Here is an 18543-nt window from a genome sequence, read left to right on the forward strand (position 1 = left end):
ATTGTTAGAATAACTATAACTATCATCAATTTACCTAGTAATAGCTTATATCCACATTGTTAGAATAACTATAACTACCATCAATTTACCTAGTAATAGCTTATATCCACATTGTTAGAATAACTATAACTACCATCAATTTACCTAGTAATAGCTTATATCCACATTGTTAGAATAACTATAACTACCATCAATTTACCTAGTAATAGCTTATATCCACATTGTTAGAATAACTATAACTACCATCAATTTACCTAGTAATAGCTTATATCCACATTGTTAGAATAACTATAACTACCATCAATTTACCTAGTAATAGCTTATATCCACATTGTTAGAATAACTATAACTACCATCAATTTACCTAGTAATAGCTTATATCCACATTGTTAGAATAACTATAACTACCATCAATTTACCTAGTAATAGCTTATATCCACATTGTTAGAATAACTATAACTACCATCAATTTACCTAGTAATAGCTTATATCCACATTGTTAGAATAACTATAACTACCATCAATTTACCTAGTAATAGCTTATATCCACATTGTTAGAATAACTATAACTACCATCAATTTACCTAGTAATAGCTTATATCCACATTGTTAGAATAACTATAACTACCATCAATTTACCTAGTAATAGCTTATATCCACATTGTTAGAATATCTATAACTACCATCAATTTACCTAGTAATAGCTTATATCCACATTGTTAGAATAACTATAACTACCATCAATTTACCTAGTAATAGCTTATATCCACATTGTTAGAATAACTATAACTACCATCAATTTACTTAGTAATAGCTTATATCCACATTGTTAGAATAACTATAACTACCATCAATTTACCTAGTAATAGCTTATATCCACATTGTTAGAATATCTATAACTACTATCAAATTACCTAGTAATAGCTTATATCCACATTGTTAGAATAACTATAACTACCATCAATTTACCTAGTAATAGCTTATATCCACATTGTTAGAATAACTATAACTACCATCAATTTACCTAGTAATAGCTTATATCCACATTGTTAGATTATCCATAACTACTATCAATTTACCAGTTAATAGCTTATATCCACATTGTTAGAATATCTATAACTACCATCAATTTACCTAGTAATAGCTTATATCCACATTGTTAGAATATCTATAACTACTATCAATTTACCTAGTAATAGCTTATATCCACATTGTTAGAATAACTATAACTACTGTCAATTTACCTAGTAATAGCTTATATCCACATTGTTAGAATATCTATAACTACTGTCAATTTACCTAGTAATAGCTTATATCCACATTGTTAGAATAACTATAACTACTGTCAATTTACCTAGTAATAGCTTATATCCACATTGTTAGAATAACTATAACTACCATCAATTTACCTAGTAATAGCTTATATCCACATTGTTAGAATAACTATAACTATCATCAATTTACCTAGTAATAGCTTATATCCACATTGTTAGAATAACTATAACTACTGTCAATTTACCTAGTAATAGCTTATATCCACATTGTTAGAATATCTATAACTACTGTCAATTTACCTAGTAATAGCTTATATCCACATTGTTAGAATAACTATAACTACTGTCAATTTACCTAGTAATAGCTTATATCCACATTGTTAGAATAACTATAACTACCATCAATTTACCTAGTAATAGCTTATATCCACATTGTTAGAATAACTATAACTATCATCAATTTACCTAGTAATAGCTTATATCCACATTGTTAGAATAACTATAACTACCATCAATTTACCTAGTAATAGCTTATATCCACGTTGTTAGAATAACTATAACTATCATCAATTTACCTAGTAATAGCTTATATCCACATTGTTAGAATAACTATAACTACCATCAATTTACCTAGTAATAGCTTATATCCACATTGTTAGAATAACTATAACTACCATCAATTTACCTAGTAATAGCTTATATCCACATTGTTAGAATAACTATAACTACCATCAATTTACCTAGTAATAGCTTATATCCACATTGTTAGAATAACTATAACTACCATCAATTTACCTAGTAATAGCTTATATCCACATTGTTAGAATAACTATAACTACCATCAATTTACCTAGTAATAGCTTATATCCACATTGTTAGAATAACTATAACTACCATCAATTTACCTAGTAATAGCTTATATCCACATTGTTAGAATAACTATAACTACCATCAATTTACCTAGTAATAGCTTATATCCACATTGTTAGAATAACTATAACTACCATCAATTTACCTAGTAATAGCTTATATCCACATTGTTAGAATAACTATAACTACCATCAATTTACCTAGTAATAGCTTATATCCACATTGATAGAATAACTATAACTACCATCAATTTACCTAGTAATAGCTTATATCCACATTGTTAGAATAACTATAACTACCATCAATTTACCTAGTAATAGCTTATATCCACATTGTTAGAATAACTATAACTACCATCAATTTACCTAGTAATAGCTTATATCCACATTGTTAGAATAACTATAACTACTATCAATTTACCTAGTAATAGCTTATATCCACATTGTTAGAATAACTATAACTACCATCAATTTACCTAGTAATAGCTTATATCCACATTGTTAGAATAACTATAACTACCATCAATTTACCTAGTAATAGCTTATATCCACATTGTTAGAATAACTATAACTACCATCAATTTACCTAGTAATAGCTTATATCCACATTGTTAGAATATCTATAACTACTATCAATTTGCCTAGTAATAGCTTATATCCACATTGTTAGAATATCTATAACTACCATCAATTTACCTAGTAATAGCTTATATCCACATTTTTAGAATAACTATAACTACCATCAATTTACCTAGTAATAGCTTATATCCACATTGTTAGAATATCTATAACTACTATCAGTTTGCCTAGTAATAGCTTATATCCACATTGTTAGAATATCTATAACTACTATCAATTTACCTAGTAATAGCTTATATCCACATTGTTAGAATAACTATAACTATCATCAATTTACCAAGTAATAGCTTATATCCACATTGTTAGAATAACTATAACTACCATCAATTTACCTAGTAATAGCTTATATCCACATTGTTAGAATAACTATAACTACCATCAATTTACCTAGTAATAGCTTATATCCACATTGTTAGAATATCTATAACTACTATCAATTTGCCTAGTAATAGCTTATATCCACATTGTTAGAATAACTATAACTACCATCAATTTACCTAGTAATAGCTTATATCCACATTGTTAGAATAACTATAACTATCATCAATTTACCTAGTAATAGCTTTTATCCACATTGTTAGAATATCCATAGCTTATATCCACATTGTTAGAATATTTATAACTACTATCAATTTACCTAGTAATAGCTTATATCCACATTGTTAGAATATCCATAGCTTATATCCACATTGTTAGATTATCCATAACTACTCTAAATTTACCTAGTAATAGCTTATATCCACATTGTTAGAATATCCATAGCTTATATCCACATTGTTAGATTATCCATAACTACTATCAATTTACCTAGTAATAGCTTATATCCACATTGTTAGAATATCCATAGCTTATATCCACATTGTTAGATTATCCATAACTACTATCAATTTACCTGGTAATAGCCTATATCCACATTGTTAGAATATCCATAGCTTATATCCACATTGTTAGATTATCCATAACTACTATCAATTTACCAGGCAATAGCTTATATCCACATTGTTAGAATATCTATAACTACTATCAAATTACCTAGTTATAGCTTATATCCACATTATTATAATATCTATAACTACTATCAATTTACCAGGTAATAGCTTATATCCACATTGTTAGAATATCTATAACTACTATCAAATTACCTAGTTATAGCTTATATCCACATTGTTATAATATCTATAACTACTATCAATTTACCAGGTAATAGCTTATATCCACATTGTTAGAATATCTATAACTACTATCAATTTGCCTAGTAATAGCTTATATCCACATTGTTAGAATAACTATAACTACCATCAATTTACCTAGTAATAGCTTATATCCACATTGTTAGAATAACTATAACTACCATCAATTTACCTAGTAATAGCTTATATCCACATTGTTAGAATATCTATAACTACTATCAATTTGCCTAGTAATAGCTTATATCCACATTGTTAGAATAACTATAACTACCATCAATTTACCTAGTAATAGCTTATATCCACATTGTTAGAATAACTATAACTATCATCAATTTACCTAGTAATAGCTTTTATCCACATTGTTAGAATATCCATAGCTTATATCCACATTGTTAGAATATTTATAACTACTATCAATTTACCTAGTAATAGCTTATATCCACATTGTTAGAATATCCATAGCTTATATCCACATTGTTAGATTATCCATAACTACTCTAAATTTACCTAGTAATAGCTTATATCCACATTGTTAGAATATCCATAGCTTATATCCACATTGTTAGATTATCCATAACTACTATCAATTTACCTAGTAATAGCTTATATCCACATTGTTAGAATATCCATAGCTTATATCCACATTGTTAGATTATCCATAACTACTATCAATTTACCTGGTAATAGCCTATATCCACATTGTTAGAATATCCATAGCTTATATCCACATTGTTAGATTATCCATAACTACTATCAATTTACCAGGCAATAGCTTATATCCACATTGTTAGAATATCTATAACTACTATCAAATTACCTAGTTATAGCTTATATCCACATTATTATAATATCTATAACTACTATCAATTTACCAGGTAATAGCTTATATCCACATTGTTAGAATATCTATAACTACTATCAAATTACCTAGTTATAGCTTATATCCACATTGTTATAATATCTATAACTACTATCAATTTACCAGGTAATAGCTTATATCCACATTGTTAGAATATCTATAACTACTATCAATTTGCCTAGTAATAGCTTATATCCACATTGTTAGAGTATCTATAACTACTATCAATTTACCAAGTAATAGCTTATATCCACATTGTTAGAATATCTATAACTACTATCAATTTGCCTAGTAATAGCTTATATCCACATTGTTAGAGTATCTATAACTACTATCAATTTACCTAGTAATAGCTTATATCCACATTGTTAGAATATCTATAACTACTATTAATTTACCAGGTAATAGCTTATATCCACATTGCTAGAATATCTAACTACTATCAATTTACCTAGTAATAGCTTATATCCACATTGTTAGAATATCTATGACTACTATCAATTTACCTAGTAATAGCTTATATCCACATTGTTAGAATATCTATTAACTACTATCAATTTACCTAGTAATAGCTTATATCCATATTGTTAGATTATCCATTACTACTGTCAATTTACCTGCTAGCCCAGAACACTGTATTATTGCAGTACTTAATGTTCTTATTGGTACCTAATATACTGTTTTGATATTGCTGCTTATTTATAATTGTAAAGTTTCTATTACTTTCTCTCTTTCTATTCATACAAAAACCTTTGTCAATCGAAGTGTGTAAATGTAAATAAAGCAGCATATGGTGTCTAACCCAGATTAATGTAACATGGGGGAAGAACTCTATATTGTCGCAGTATTTGAATAACTTAGGTATGGTAGCATGCAGTTATTATAATACTATAAATTGCAACTTACCTATGAGAAACAATGTCCACGCTTGCAATGGCAGAATATTTTCACAATATACAAAAAGATCAAAAGATCAAATTGAACACACAAATGTAATTAGAGTGGAAATCCATGAATAAGAACATTGCAAATTATGAACAATGATTATTTAACTTTATATGAAATTTAGATGCAGTTTGGGGGAATGAAATATAAATATTTAAGAAATTATTATTGTTATTATTATTATTATTATTATTATTATTATTTTCTTTATTGAAATATTACTGATTTCAGGAAAGTTTAACTGTTATTGTATTTTTATTTGCATACAAAGAGTATGATAATAGCTACATTTTCCCAATTTTGGTATATATTGGCTTCCATGGAATGAAATTGCAACATTAACCTTGTAAGGACATGTACCATGTACATCACCATCAGTATATGACCTATAATCATCAAACATCAGACAATACACTGAATATATTTCATAGTCAAAGCCAGTACAGGTATACCAAGTTAGACTAGAGTTTTGTTTATGATGATCAATGGAATTGCATGCACTTTACAAAAAAGTAATGTGCATTCTTTTTCAATGTAAACTTATACAAAATGTTTTCATTTTAGAGGAAATTGTGCTACAATATATTTGTGTCCTTACAGGCTACAGCTTTATATCAGTAAACAACTGCTAGATTGCACATGTCCAAAATTAAGTAGAAAAACCTGTTTGCCATGATAATATAGAGACCCCGATAATACAGCATTGGAGTATACAGCTATATCCACACTGTTAGAATATCATTAACTACTATCAGTTTACCTAGTTATAGCTTATATCCACATTGTTAGAATATCCATAACTACTATAAATTTACCTGGTAATAGCTTATATCCACATTGTTAGATTATTCATTACTATCAATTTACCTAGTAACTTTTCTTGATTTTTCAGGTATTGCCATATTAGAGTCTTTCTGTGAAGAAGCAATTCATTTGGAATGTCCGACAGATAACCCCAACCATCAGGTATGTACACATTTTTCACATCTTCTTTACTTCCTTTTTAAAATCTCATTTAGGTTTAAATTTATGTCAATGAGTCAGGGTCAGCATTTCATGAATTTTTACTTATCCTACTATTAGGTGGAAACAAATCGTTATGGACCTTACTCTGTGCATATTTATCACTAATTCAGATAAATCACTAACTTTCTATAGTTACAAAATTTAAATGCACAAAACTCCCAAATTTAGATATGACAGCTAATTCACATAAAAAATAACGTTTATAGTAGAGACCACAGTTCAAGGTAATAAAGTGAAAACATTGGATTACAAAACTGACATCACACTCAAATGCACATATTATCATTGAAATTATGTCAGTTGAACCTGACTGTAGTTATAATGTATTAAAGTAATATACATCAAGCAAGAAATGGAAATCTGCATGTGATAGCTTAGAATACAGTTTTGTTTTTCAAACATGGTAAGAAGCTCACTTCCAGCAGTCTTTAGGCAAGGTAAGGAGCTTACTTCCAGCAGTCTTAAGGCATGGTAAGAAGTTTACTTCCAGCAATCTATCGGGATGGCAAGAAGCTCATTTCCAGCAGTCTTTAGGCAAGGTTAGAAGCTTACTTCCAGCATTCTTTAGGCATGGTAAGAAGTTTACTTCCAGCAGTCTTTAGGCATGGTAAGGAGTTTACTTCCAGCAGTCTTTAGTCATGGTAAGAAGTTTACTTCCAGCAATCTTTCAGCATGGTAAGGAGCTTACTTTCAGCAGTAGTCTTTAGGCAAGGTAAGAAGCTCACTTCCAGCAGTCTTTAGGCATGGTAAGGACCTTACTTCTAGCAGTCTTTAGGCATGGTAAGGAATTTACTTCTAGCAGTCTTTAGGCAAGGTAAGGAGTTTACTTCTAGCAGTCTTTAGGCATGGTAAAGAGTTCACTTTCAGCAGCCTATAGGCATGGTAAGGAGTTTACTTCCAGCAGTCTTTAGGCATGGTAAGAAGCTCACTTCCAGCATTCTTTAGGCATGGTAAGGACCTTACTTCTAGCAGTCTTTAGGCAAGGTAAGGAGTTTACTTCTAGCAGTCTTTAGGCAAGGTAAGGAGTTTACTTCCAGCAGTCTTTAGGCATGGTAAAGAGTTCACTTTCAGCAGTCTTTAGGCATGGTAAGGAGCCTACTTCCAGCAGTCTTTAGGCATGGTAAAGAGTTCACTTTCAGCAGCCTATAGGCAAGGTAAGGAGTTTACTTGCAGCAGTCTTTAGGCAAGGTAAGGATCCTACTTCCAGCAGTGTTTAGGCATGGTGAGGAGTTTACTTCCAGCATTCTTTAGGCATGGTGATGAGTTTACTTCCAGCAGTCTTTAGGCAAGGTGAGGAGTTTACTTCCAGCAGTCTTTAGGCAAGGTGAGGAGTTTCCTTCCAGCATTCTTTAGGCATGGTAAGGAGTTTACTTCCAGCAGTCTTTAGGCATGGTGATGAGTTTACTTCCAGCAGTCTTTGGGCATGGTAAGGAGTTTACTTCCAGCAGTCTTTAGTCATGGTAAAGAGTTCACTTTCAGCAGTCTTTAGGCATGGTAAGGAGCCTACTTCCAGCAGGCTTTAGGCATGGTAAAGAGTTCACTTTCAGCAGCCTATAGGCAAGGTAAGGAGTTTACTTCCAGCAGTCTTTAGGCAAGGTAAGGATCCTACTTCCAGCAGTCTTTAGGCATGGTGAGGAGTTTGCTTCCAGCAGTCTTTAGGCAAGGTGAGGAGTTTACTTCCAGCATTCTTTAGGCATGGTAAGGAGTTTACTTCCAGCAGTCTTTAGGCAAGGTAATGACCTTACTTCCAGCAGCCTTTAGGCATGGTAAGGACCTTACTTCCAGCAGCCTTTAGGCATGGTAAGGAGTTTACTTCCAGCAGTCTTTAGGCATGGTAAGGACCTTACTTCCAGCAGCCTTTAGGCATGGTAAGAAGCTCACTTCTTGCAGTCTTTAGGCATGGTAAGAAGCTTACTTCTAGCAGCCTTTAGGCATGGTAAGGACCTTACTTCCAGCAACCTTTAGGCATGGTAAGGAGTTTACTTCCAACAGTCTTTAGGCATGGTAAGGACCTTACTTCCAGCAGCCTTTAGGCATGGTAAGAAGCTCACTTCTAGCAGTCTTTAGGCATGGTAAGAAGCTCACTTCTAGCAGTCTTTAGGCATGGTAAGGACCTTACTTCGAGCAACCTTTAGGCATGGTAAGGAGTTTTATTCCAGCAGTCTTTAGGCATGGTAAGGACCTTACTTCCAGCAGCCTTTAGGCATGGTAAGAAGCTCATTTCTAGCAGTCTTTAGTCATGGTAAGGAGCTTACTTCCAGCAGTTTTTTGGCATGGTAAGAAGCTCACTTCCAGCAGTCTTTTGGCATGGTGAGGAGTTGACTTCCAGCAGTCTTTAGGCATGGTAAGGACCTTACTTCCAGCAGTCTTTAGGCATGGTGAGGAGTTTACTTCCAGCAGTCTTTAGACATAGTAAGAAGTTTACTTGCAGCAGTCTTTAGGCATGGTGAGGAGTTTACTTCCAGCAGTCTTTAGGCAAGGTAAGGAGTTTATTTCTAGCAGTCTTTAGGCATGGTGAGGAGTTTACTTCCAGCAGTCTTTAGGCGTGGTAAGAAGTTTACTTCCAGCAGTCTTTAGGCATGGTGAGGAGTTTACTTCCAGCAGTCTTTAGGCATGGTAAGAAGCTCACTTTCAGCAGTCTTTAGGCAAGGTGAGGAGTTTACTTTCAGCAGTCTTTAAGCATGGTGAGTAGTTTACTTCCAGCAGTCTTTAGGCAAGGTAAGGAGTTTACTTCCAGCAGTCTTTAGATATTGTGAGGAGTTTACTTCCAGCAGTCTTTAGGCAAGGTAAGGAGTTTACTTCCATCAGTCTTTAGGCATGGTGAGGAATTTACTTCCAGCAGTCTTTAGGCATGGTGAGGAGTTTACTTCCAGCAGTCTTTAGGCATGGTAAGGAGTTTACTTCCAGCAGTCTTTAGGCATGGTAAGGAGTTTACTTCCAGCAGTCTTTAGATATGGTGAGGAGTTTACTTCCAGCAGTCTTTAGGCATGGTAAGAAGTTTACTTCTAGCAGTCTTTAGGCAAGGTAAGGAGTTTACTTCTAGCAGTCTTTAGGCAAGGTAAGGAGTTTACTTCTAGCAGTCTTTAGGCAAGGTAAGGAGCTTACTTCTAGCAGTATTTAGCTATGGTAAGGAGCTTACTTCTAGCAGTAGGAATAAGGTTGGACTGCTTCTAAATGTTGACTAAATAATTATGAATTTTTATTGGTAGTGGTGTCCACCCAATGCCACATGCCTTAGTTACAGGGAGCCACGGTTGCTAAGTGCCCCATCATCAAAGACCAAAGAAGGAGCTGACTCTCTCAAACATAGGTAATGATCTCTCACAAGGATGTTATTCTGCTTCATTAAACATATGTAGACATACACGTAGTGAAAAACCCGTCAGGGATTTGAAAATACTAGAATAGACTGGATTTTGGATTTTGGGGATTGCCTCAAACTAGTTTGTTTCAAGCCAGTTTTAAAAAATCGTTTGTTATGATCCTGCTTTTCATTTAAATTAGCCTGTTTTGTTGTTTAATCTGCACATTAAATGAGAAGTATGAATCTTAAATACAAATCTATACTTATATCTCTAATATTACAGATGTACCACTTATCCAGATTTACTCAGGAGCAGCCCAAACTTTTGTTTAAAATTCTGAAAATTCAGATTTTCTGATATTTTTAAAACACAAAATTCAGATTTTTAAAATGCCAGAAAAGACCAAACATTTTGAGCCACAATGGCTGTGTCTCCATCAAAGAGAGCAAAATTGATGCTGAAATTCAGTGAGGAATACATTAGTCATATGATGAAAATCTATAATTTTTCCATTTTCATCTTTTGTGCTGATATTTATTGTGTTAATTGAATTAACACTAAATACCAGCATAAAAGATGAAAATGGAAACATGATAGATTTTCATGGTGTGACTGTAACATACATTTTTCAACTTAACCCTTTACCTCATGCAAGCGCCTTTGGATGCCTATACTCCATTCACATGGAAGTCCCTTTTGACACCTGCTGTAAACATCAGCCATTTTAAGCAGGTTTTCGTAGCGCCACCTTCAGGGAAAACCCCCTATTAGATACTACATTCATTTCTGCGAATGACAATTACATCAGATCACGTGGTCAATGTTTATGCTCTGGTCGAAATCTGTTATTTAAAGTAACTGGGTCATAATCTCCACTCTCCAAAATGGAGGTCGCAGATTTCATTCAGTACTTACGAAGTTTTCACGATTAGAATCACAACTATGAAAGCTTGAATAACTTAGGTAAAGGCTCTGATATTGATGTAGGCAGCAATTAGTTTTTATAAATTATCAAATTCAGATGACTTAGTGATGTAGACGCGGACAAAAAACTTGTAAATTTCGAGTATAAGAAATGGCAGCTATGGTTGGTAACGTGGCTTCACTGACATAACGGTGAACAAGTTCTCTCAAGATTTTAAAGCACATAAAAAATTCTTCTGTGAAAAATAATTACACAACTATAACAATCGGCTTTACTCTTAAATTTTTCCACACATAATAGATGTGTAGCAAAAATGTAAAATGGCTAAAATTGCTGTTAAACGTAACATACACTACATTGCTTAACATTTAACAGGCAGGCCTTTGTGTATGGAGTTGAATAGGTAACAGGTGTTCTATTTATAGCACACTGCACTGGGTAACTTTGCTCTATGAGGTAAAGGGTTAAGTAAATAGGTTTTATAAATTTATTGTCACAAACACTGATCCTGATTTTTTTTCTCCAAATGATTTTTTTTTTCGTTTGGCATCCTGATTTTCATTCCACTCAAGGTGGCAAGTCAGGTATTATATTAACTAATTTTAAGATCTATTGCATATCTTTATACATTTGAAATATATATTACTTGTGATTAAATATTTACGTGCCATAGATTTACATATTCTTTTGGATCTATGACATGTATAGGAATTAAGCATGTTATTAGCTGGCATATATTGGAGTCAGGAGATATATATTCAAATCAAATTAAAGTCAATTCTAATAATGTTTATTTTGGAATCTGAATACTCCATTTTAATCAATTTGGTATTGAGAGTTGACTGTACATTTGGTTTAGATTGACTGATTTTCAGGATAACTGAGCTTTAACTGTATGTGAATTGTTTATCTGTGTTAAAGTATCTGTGAATAGGTATCTGTTAAAATATCTATGCTAAAGTATCTGGGTTAAAATGTCAGTGCTAAAACATCTGTGTGTAGGTATCTGTTAAAATAACTGTTAAAATATGTGTTTTAGTATCCGTATTAAAATATCTGTTAAAGCATCTTTGATAAAGTACTAGTGTTATAATATCTAAGTTAAAGAATTGGTGTTAATGTATCTGTGTAGATATTTGTTAATGTATCTGTGTAGATATTTGTTAATGTATCTGTGTAGATATTTGTTAATGTATCTGTGTAGATATTTGTTAAGGTATCAGTCTTAAGGTATCATTGTTATAATATCTGTGTTTAAGCATTTGTGTTAAAGTATCAATGTTAAATAACAAAACAAAACGGTGTTTCAGCTGGTTAAAACTAGGCCCATTACAATTTTCTCAGAGTTTGTCTTAAACTCAGGACACTCAAGACAATGTCAGTACATGGTAGTGAATGACCATGACATTTATGTGCAAGACACCAGCTGATAACTGACTGATGTTTGTACATGTAATACAGAATCATTAATTGTGAATAAAAATTCAAAATACAACTTCATTCATTACTGAAAAAAATCATCTAAACCAGGTGCAAAGGAACAATTTAATTTTAACAGTCTGATGATATAAATCTCCTTATATTACCTGCAGGACTTATTAAATTATCCAGGACTTATTAAATTATCCAGGACTTATTAAATTATCTGAATGCTAATAATATTTTACTTGTGTAATTGATGACATAATTATTTATTTCTTTACACATGATTTACCAAATATTTGTTTCAGTAATTTGATCTTAACCAAGTTCTTATTGAAAATATTGAACTTCAGCCATAGAAATAAAGAACTTGACTGATATTGGTGATTATTGATAAGTATTCAAAAGGCTGAAACAACATTTCTTCTAGAAGTTTTGTCCCAAAAAACTAATTTTATCTGCTATATTTCTAAAAATTTCTTTTAATAACAGTGCTACATTACTTGCTATTTATTGCATTGGACTATCTTTTCTTGGTGCCAGACCCCAGACTAAGGAAATTATTCACTCCTCCAATTAGTAATTAGAAATCTAGAATAAAAAATATGATCCCAGTCTGATACCTTATTCCAAGCTTGGCATTGCTTCTGATGTGTACTTATCAAAAAACTGCTAGCTCCACTTGTTTATTTTCACTTTCTGGACTGAGGTAAATTCTGAAAATAAGAGATGATAACTTTTTGCATTTTATATATTTGGTAATTCATTCGTTGCACTTTCAGAAGCCGGTACTATCTAGTCTGACAAAATTCATTTTCCCTATTTTAATAACTACTGAGATAGAAGTGTGTTTTAGACTAATTCAGGCTGATCTTTTTCGCACTTGGGAGCATTTGTTTTGGTCAGCTGAGTTTAGATCATGTAAAATTTGCTTATGTACATTTTCCAGTGAAATTTAAGCCACAGTATGTGGAAGTAACATAGAGGTATGCCAATATTCTCTCCATTGTGCATGTTACAAATGCAAACAACTTCACCTTGCACCTGTCACTCTCACAGAAGTTCATGATATTTGTAGAGTGCCCCCTTAAGGATTTCGTCAAGTTGAGGGATATCAAGAAACCATTGAGCTCCACAGGATTTGGAACTGTAGTTTTTGAAACTGTATTGGAAGTAATTAATATTTAAGTAAACATCTTTGACTTGTGCTAAGAAGATGTAAACTCCTGAGAGGGTTGAATCCTTGACATTACCTGGTGTAGTGAAGCTGTCAGCCTCCATTAGTGAGTCCTGCTTTCCCCATGCAAAGGAAGTGCAGTTGTCACCTTGCTCAAGTTGACCATGAATTAAATGAAGGAGATTTCATTTATCAGACTCGAGTTCTCCAAACAGAGACTCTTCAGTTAGGTTTGCATCATCAGACCAGCCATTGCTCAGTTACTTTCATCAGGTACCAGCAACAAGCAGGGACATCAGTCTTTTGTACCAGATTAGAGGCATTTAGACCACTATTCAATGGGAAGGGATCTGTTTGATAACTGTCTTTTTCTCTTTTTTTTCCATTCATTCCCTATAGGGAATGGCTTCAAGTTTTGAGGACTGGTTTAGGGAAAGGATTAGGTTGATACACCATGCTTCTTGATGTTCCCATTCAACACCTACAGAAATTGGGGAATTACAACACCCATCAGTGAGTGGGCCATGACTCATTTTCTACTGATGATACTATGAATGACTGCCATGGACCCTTGAATCAACATACTGGGCATGCCCTAGATTGTTCATGCCTCCAGTCGTATTTTTTTGTTTGGTAGGCAAGGGGAATTGTCATTTGCAGCCTCCTGTGCTGACAAGGAATCACCAATTCCATTCTCCAGTCAGAGGATTAATGAGTTAGTCCTGTCCCACCCTCCCCATGTCATTGCTTTTTAAATGCAGATTCGTTTCCAGAAGAACCCACAATATCCTTCTCAGCAATTGCGTTCTCTTCCACTCCACTTTATGATGAGGTGGTAAATGACATTTACTGACTACATCCAAAACTCTTTAGATCATTGCAGGCTAGGATCCTGTCCAGTTCTCCAGGCCACAGCCTAAACTTGACATGCTTTGCTCCCTCACTTGGCAATGGCAAGGAAGCTAATCCAGAAGTTGTCTAGAGACCAACATGAGGGCACACAAAAGAATTTTGGATTTAGGAATTGTTGTCCCCACATAAACAGTATAATAATTTACAATATAAACTTGCTTATAAGTTGAGTAAAATGACAAACAGCAAAGACCCTGAATCCTTTGCATAATGTGCTGACAGATCAGTGTCTATATTGTTTGTTTTACAGATTACTCCTAACAAACTGCATAGACCGAGATCTGCCAATGTATTATTTGATGGCAGATTTGGGTCTGTACAGTTTGCATTTGGACTTGTAAGCAAGTATAGAGGTACCATAAGATGTTGTCCAAAAATATGATTAGAAAACTACCAAGTTTGTTTTACTGCCAGCATATCCAAGATCTATGCCCCAAACCCTTTGGATCATTTTGGCGAGTTCTCCAAGGCAAAGCCTAAGCAAAACCTACTTTTGCTCCAAAACTCAGCAACGGTGAAGAGCTATTGCATAAGCTGTCTAGAAGGACAGATAAAACAAAGGGTGAACTTCCTTCTCTTATCTGATTTGGCCTCTGGTATCAACCTCCAACTACAGGGTCCATTTTCCTGCTTGGCCCATTAAGCCCTCCCCACTTTGAACTCAAGTGTCTTCCAGGTTGGGATTTAAGCAGAGACCTGGACCCATCTCACAGTCAAGGCACTTGAGGGTTTGGGACTGAAATCATGACACTGGTTATCATAGCCTTGCATAGTGATCTTTTCTCAGCTGTCTTCTTCAGTTTGTTGAAGTAGGAATCATTATCTCCAGCTCCTTTGTAGTAGATTGTTAGAGGCCAAAACACTGACTCATGCACTCTCTATGTCCATATCAACATCAGAGGTTAAATTCAGTGTAATGAGCTCATTCATCCTTGAAAATTTCGTGAACAGATTTTTATAAAGGAATATGCTATTGAAGTAGGCGATATCATAAGTTATCCACTGTGGGGTAAATTATACAATATATTTGGTGGCAAAGAAAATACTTTTAGATATGACTTACACATGCTTAATAATTACATAAATAGAGTTATCCAGACGCTAAATGTTGACATCTCTATATTATTCAAGAAATAAAAGTGAACGGATTTGTATATTTATCACATAGTAGGTATAGTTTTCCTATAGTATGTGCAGTTTCATATTTTTGATACTACCACATGTTAAAATATCACTTTATGTGATTCTGATTGGTCCAAATCGGCCCATGAAATTATTGTGCAGTATCCTCTTTACTGATTGGCTGAGATCATGGGAAAACGTTTTTAACTCCACCTTCTGGAATGTTTGGTTTTGAATGAACATTTCTGGCAGCCATTTTTGAACTCGACTCGCAAAAGGAAATTGAGGAAAAATTATCTCGGCTGTCTGAATATGGATATGTTACCCCCACAGGGGTTTGTTATGTCATGTATAACAACATCATAATGAGAAAAATGGCATAAAGCTACAAGACAAGAACAACAATAAGAAGTAAAACTAAGGGTATTGCTTATTTGATGGCAGGGTGAGGGGAGGGAGCAGTATATCTGTAACATATAGAATCCACTGTATATACAAGTATGGTTTAAATGTAAATGTACAGAAGTAAAAAAAACTCACCTCTGTTCACAGAAGAATTTGGATATAAATGGGTCTCCTAACTGACAGAACTTTTTGCAACCACAGCATCTTTATGCAGTATATATGGGATGCAAATCCGACTAAAAAAGAAATTGGTTTATGTTTTCTGTACAGTCTATTGTTCCAGTCAAGTACTGCAAATATCTGGTCACAAATGCATTGCAGTAATTGTGGGAATTTCTGCATTCAGTAGTCCTATTTCACATAAAAATCGCAACAATGTAATGTTTAGTTCTGAAAGTGACATTTTAGGGTAAACTTGTACTCTAGGCCTACTGTTTACCATATCAAACAATGTGTCATCACATCGCATTGATCATTCTGTTTTGAAAAATGATTTTGTCATTATAAAATGTTCTGTTTATTCGGATGGAAGCTTCTTCTTTGATTTATAGTTCGTAAAAAAGTACAAAGTACTTTTACTAGTTCAACCTTTTTTGGGACTATATTTTTATGCACAACAAATGAAAGGTGCACCATCTTTCAGAATGAATGAAATTCTTTGTTCTTCTTTCTATCTAAATTATTTCTGCTGAAATAAAAACTATGTGATAAAAAGAATCTCAAATGGGTAATGATTTGATATTAAATTTATGAAACTCATTGAATAATGTCCAGCTTTTGCTTTGTTCTTGTAGTGTTTAACACCATTTTTCAGCACAATATAGGCTATACATGGCGGCCAGTATAACTGGTGGAGGAAGAACCCTGGAAAACCCCGGAAAGAACCACTGACCCATAAGAAACTACTGGCAGGCTTTCTCACGCTAGCTGGACCAGAGATCCAGCTTTCGCTCACCAAGGCTTGCAAAAGTTGGACATTATTCAACTCGTTTCATAAATTAGGTATTAAATCATTATCCATTTGAGATCCTCTATATATATATAATGTACTAAGAGAGCGGGGTCTACAGTATTCTTATAATATCAAGCAAATGTGTTACCATGATCAGCCTCACTTTATGCATTGCTTGCAATGATATGCTGGTCAACATGGTGGCAACATTCTCATTGTTTTGGTTTATATGCATCTTAAGTAAAAAGAATTATGGCAACATATGGTGTTGCCCATGTCAGTGTATACCTTCCCTTCATGTTCTTTACTGTCCTACTCATTTCCACAAAGTAAATTTTGAATTACTTCATGGATTAAATTTGAATTTAGTATGAGACTTACATTAAGAAGACCTAGGTCAAGCTCATTTTTCACCTTTCAGCAAAATTTTGTGAAGTTGTGGCATTTGTTTGACTTAAAACTTAGACCTTTAGTTTCTACTGAGCAACACCTAGGTAAAGTTTGATTATTAATTTTTTGTCACCAGATTTATGGAGTTATGTCCCCTGTTTGACATAGACCCATGTCTTTTAATTTCATCAAAATGGTATAGGTATCTGTGGCATATGTTTCTTTGTTTTCCTTTTCCTCCCTAATTTATTGTATTTACTCGCTTACAAGACAATTCCAACTGTAAACAACATAGACAATGAACTTCCATTGGAGAATGTGCTGGCAGATCAGAGTCTGAATTATTTGTTCAATTAAGCACTACTAATTAACTGCATAGACCCATATCTGCCAGTGTGTTTTGCGATGGCAGATCAGGATCTATGTAGTTTGCAGTTGGACATGACATATAAGCAACTATAGATGGTACCGTGCCAAGTAAAATAGTTGTTTCCTATCTATTTAAAATTACATTAATACCTATGGAGGATATACAAATGAACAATTGTTGTCTGCACTTCATTTTATAAATAAAAACTCTATACAATTCAAGTTTATAATATTTCAATCATTTCCAGCCCTCGACGTAAATTTATAAATAAGACGAATTCATCTTTTAAACTGTACAGGTCTGTTCCATTTACTTTTTTATAGTTTGGAAATGGCTTCTCGACTAGTTTTGCTCTTGTTCTGTTTGTGATGGGATTCAGAGTTTCAAAGTTCATGCTTATAAGAGCGCTTAAGTTAGCAAAGTATTGTTAAAAATTTGGGTCTGAGCACAAGCTAAGATTTGAATGACAAGTGTTTGTGTTTTTGTGTATTTTAAAATAATTCAACTCATTTCATAAATTTCATTTGAAATGTTCTTAAAATCAGTCATGCTCATCATTTAAAATGGAATTTATTGAATGAGTTGAATGATTTCAATCTTATGCAAACCTTGGTAAGCAAAAGATTTTAAATTATTTAACAAGTTTTACCAATTTCATTTGAAATGTTTGTTTAGTTGTTCTCATCATTTCAAATGAAATGAGTCAAATTTCAATCTTTTACAGTCCTTGGTAACCAAAAGATTTAAATATTATTTTTACT

The 18543-nt window shown here is 33.2% G+C and overlaps 1 protein-coding gene across 1 annotated transcript in view; it reads left to right on the top strand.

Annotated features, from left to right (window-relative positions):
* LOC149779413 (uncharacterized) overlaps positions 1-18543 on the top strand; it is a 142304-nt gene that overhangs the window by 109872 nt on the left and 13889 nt on the right. Inside the window, exons 16-17 of the mRNA XM_089940073.1 lie at positions 6669-6742; positions 10012-10112. Coding sequence (XP_089796199.1) covers positions 6669-6742; positions 10012-10112 — 175 coding nt within the window. The remainder of the gene's footprint in view (positions 1-6668; positions 6743-10011; positions 10113-18543) is intronic.

The sequence above is a fragment of the Sinohyriopsis cumingii genome, chromosome 17 (assembly GCF_028554795.1).
Source record: "Sinohyriopsis cumingii isolate HCF-2022 chromosome 17, ASM2855479v2, whole genome shotgun sequence".
Classification (NCBI taxonomy): domain Eukaryota; kingdom Metazoa; phylum Mollusca; class Bivalvia; order Unionida; family Unionidae; genus Sinohyriopsis; species Sinohyriopsis cumingii.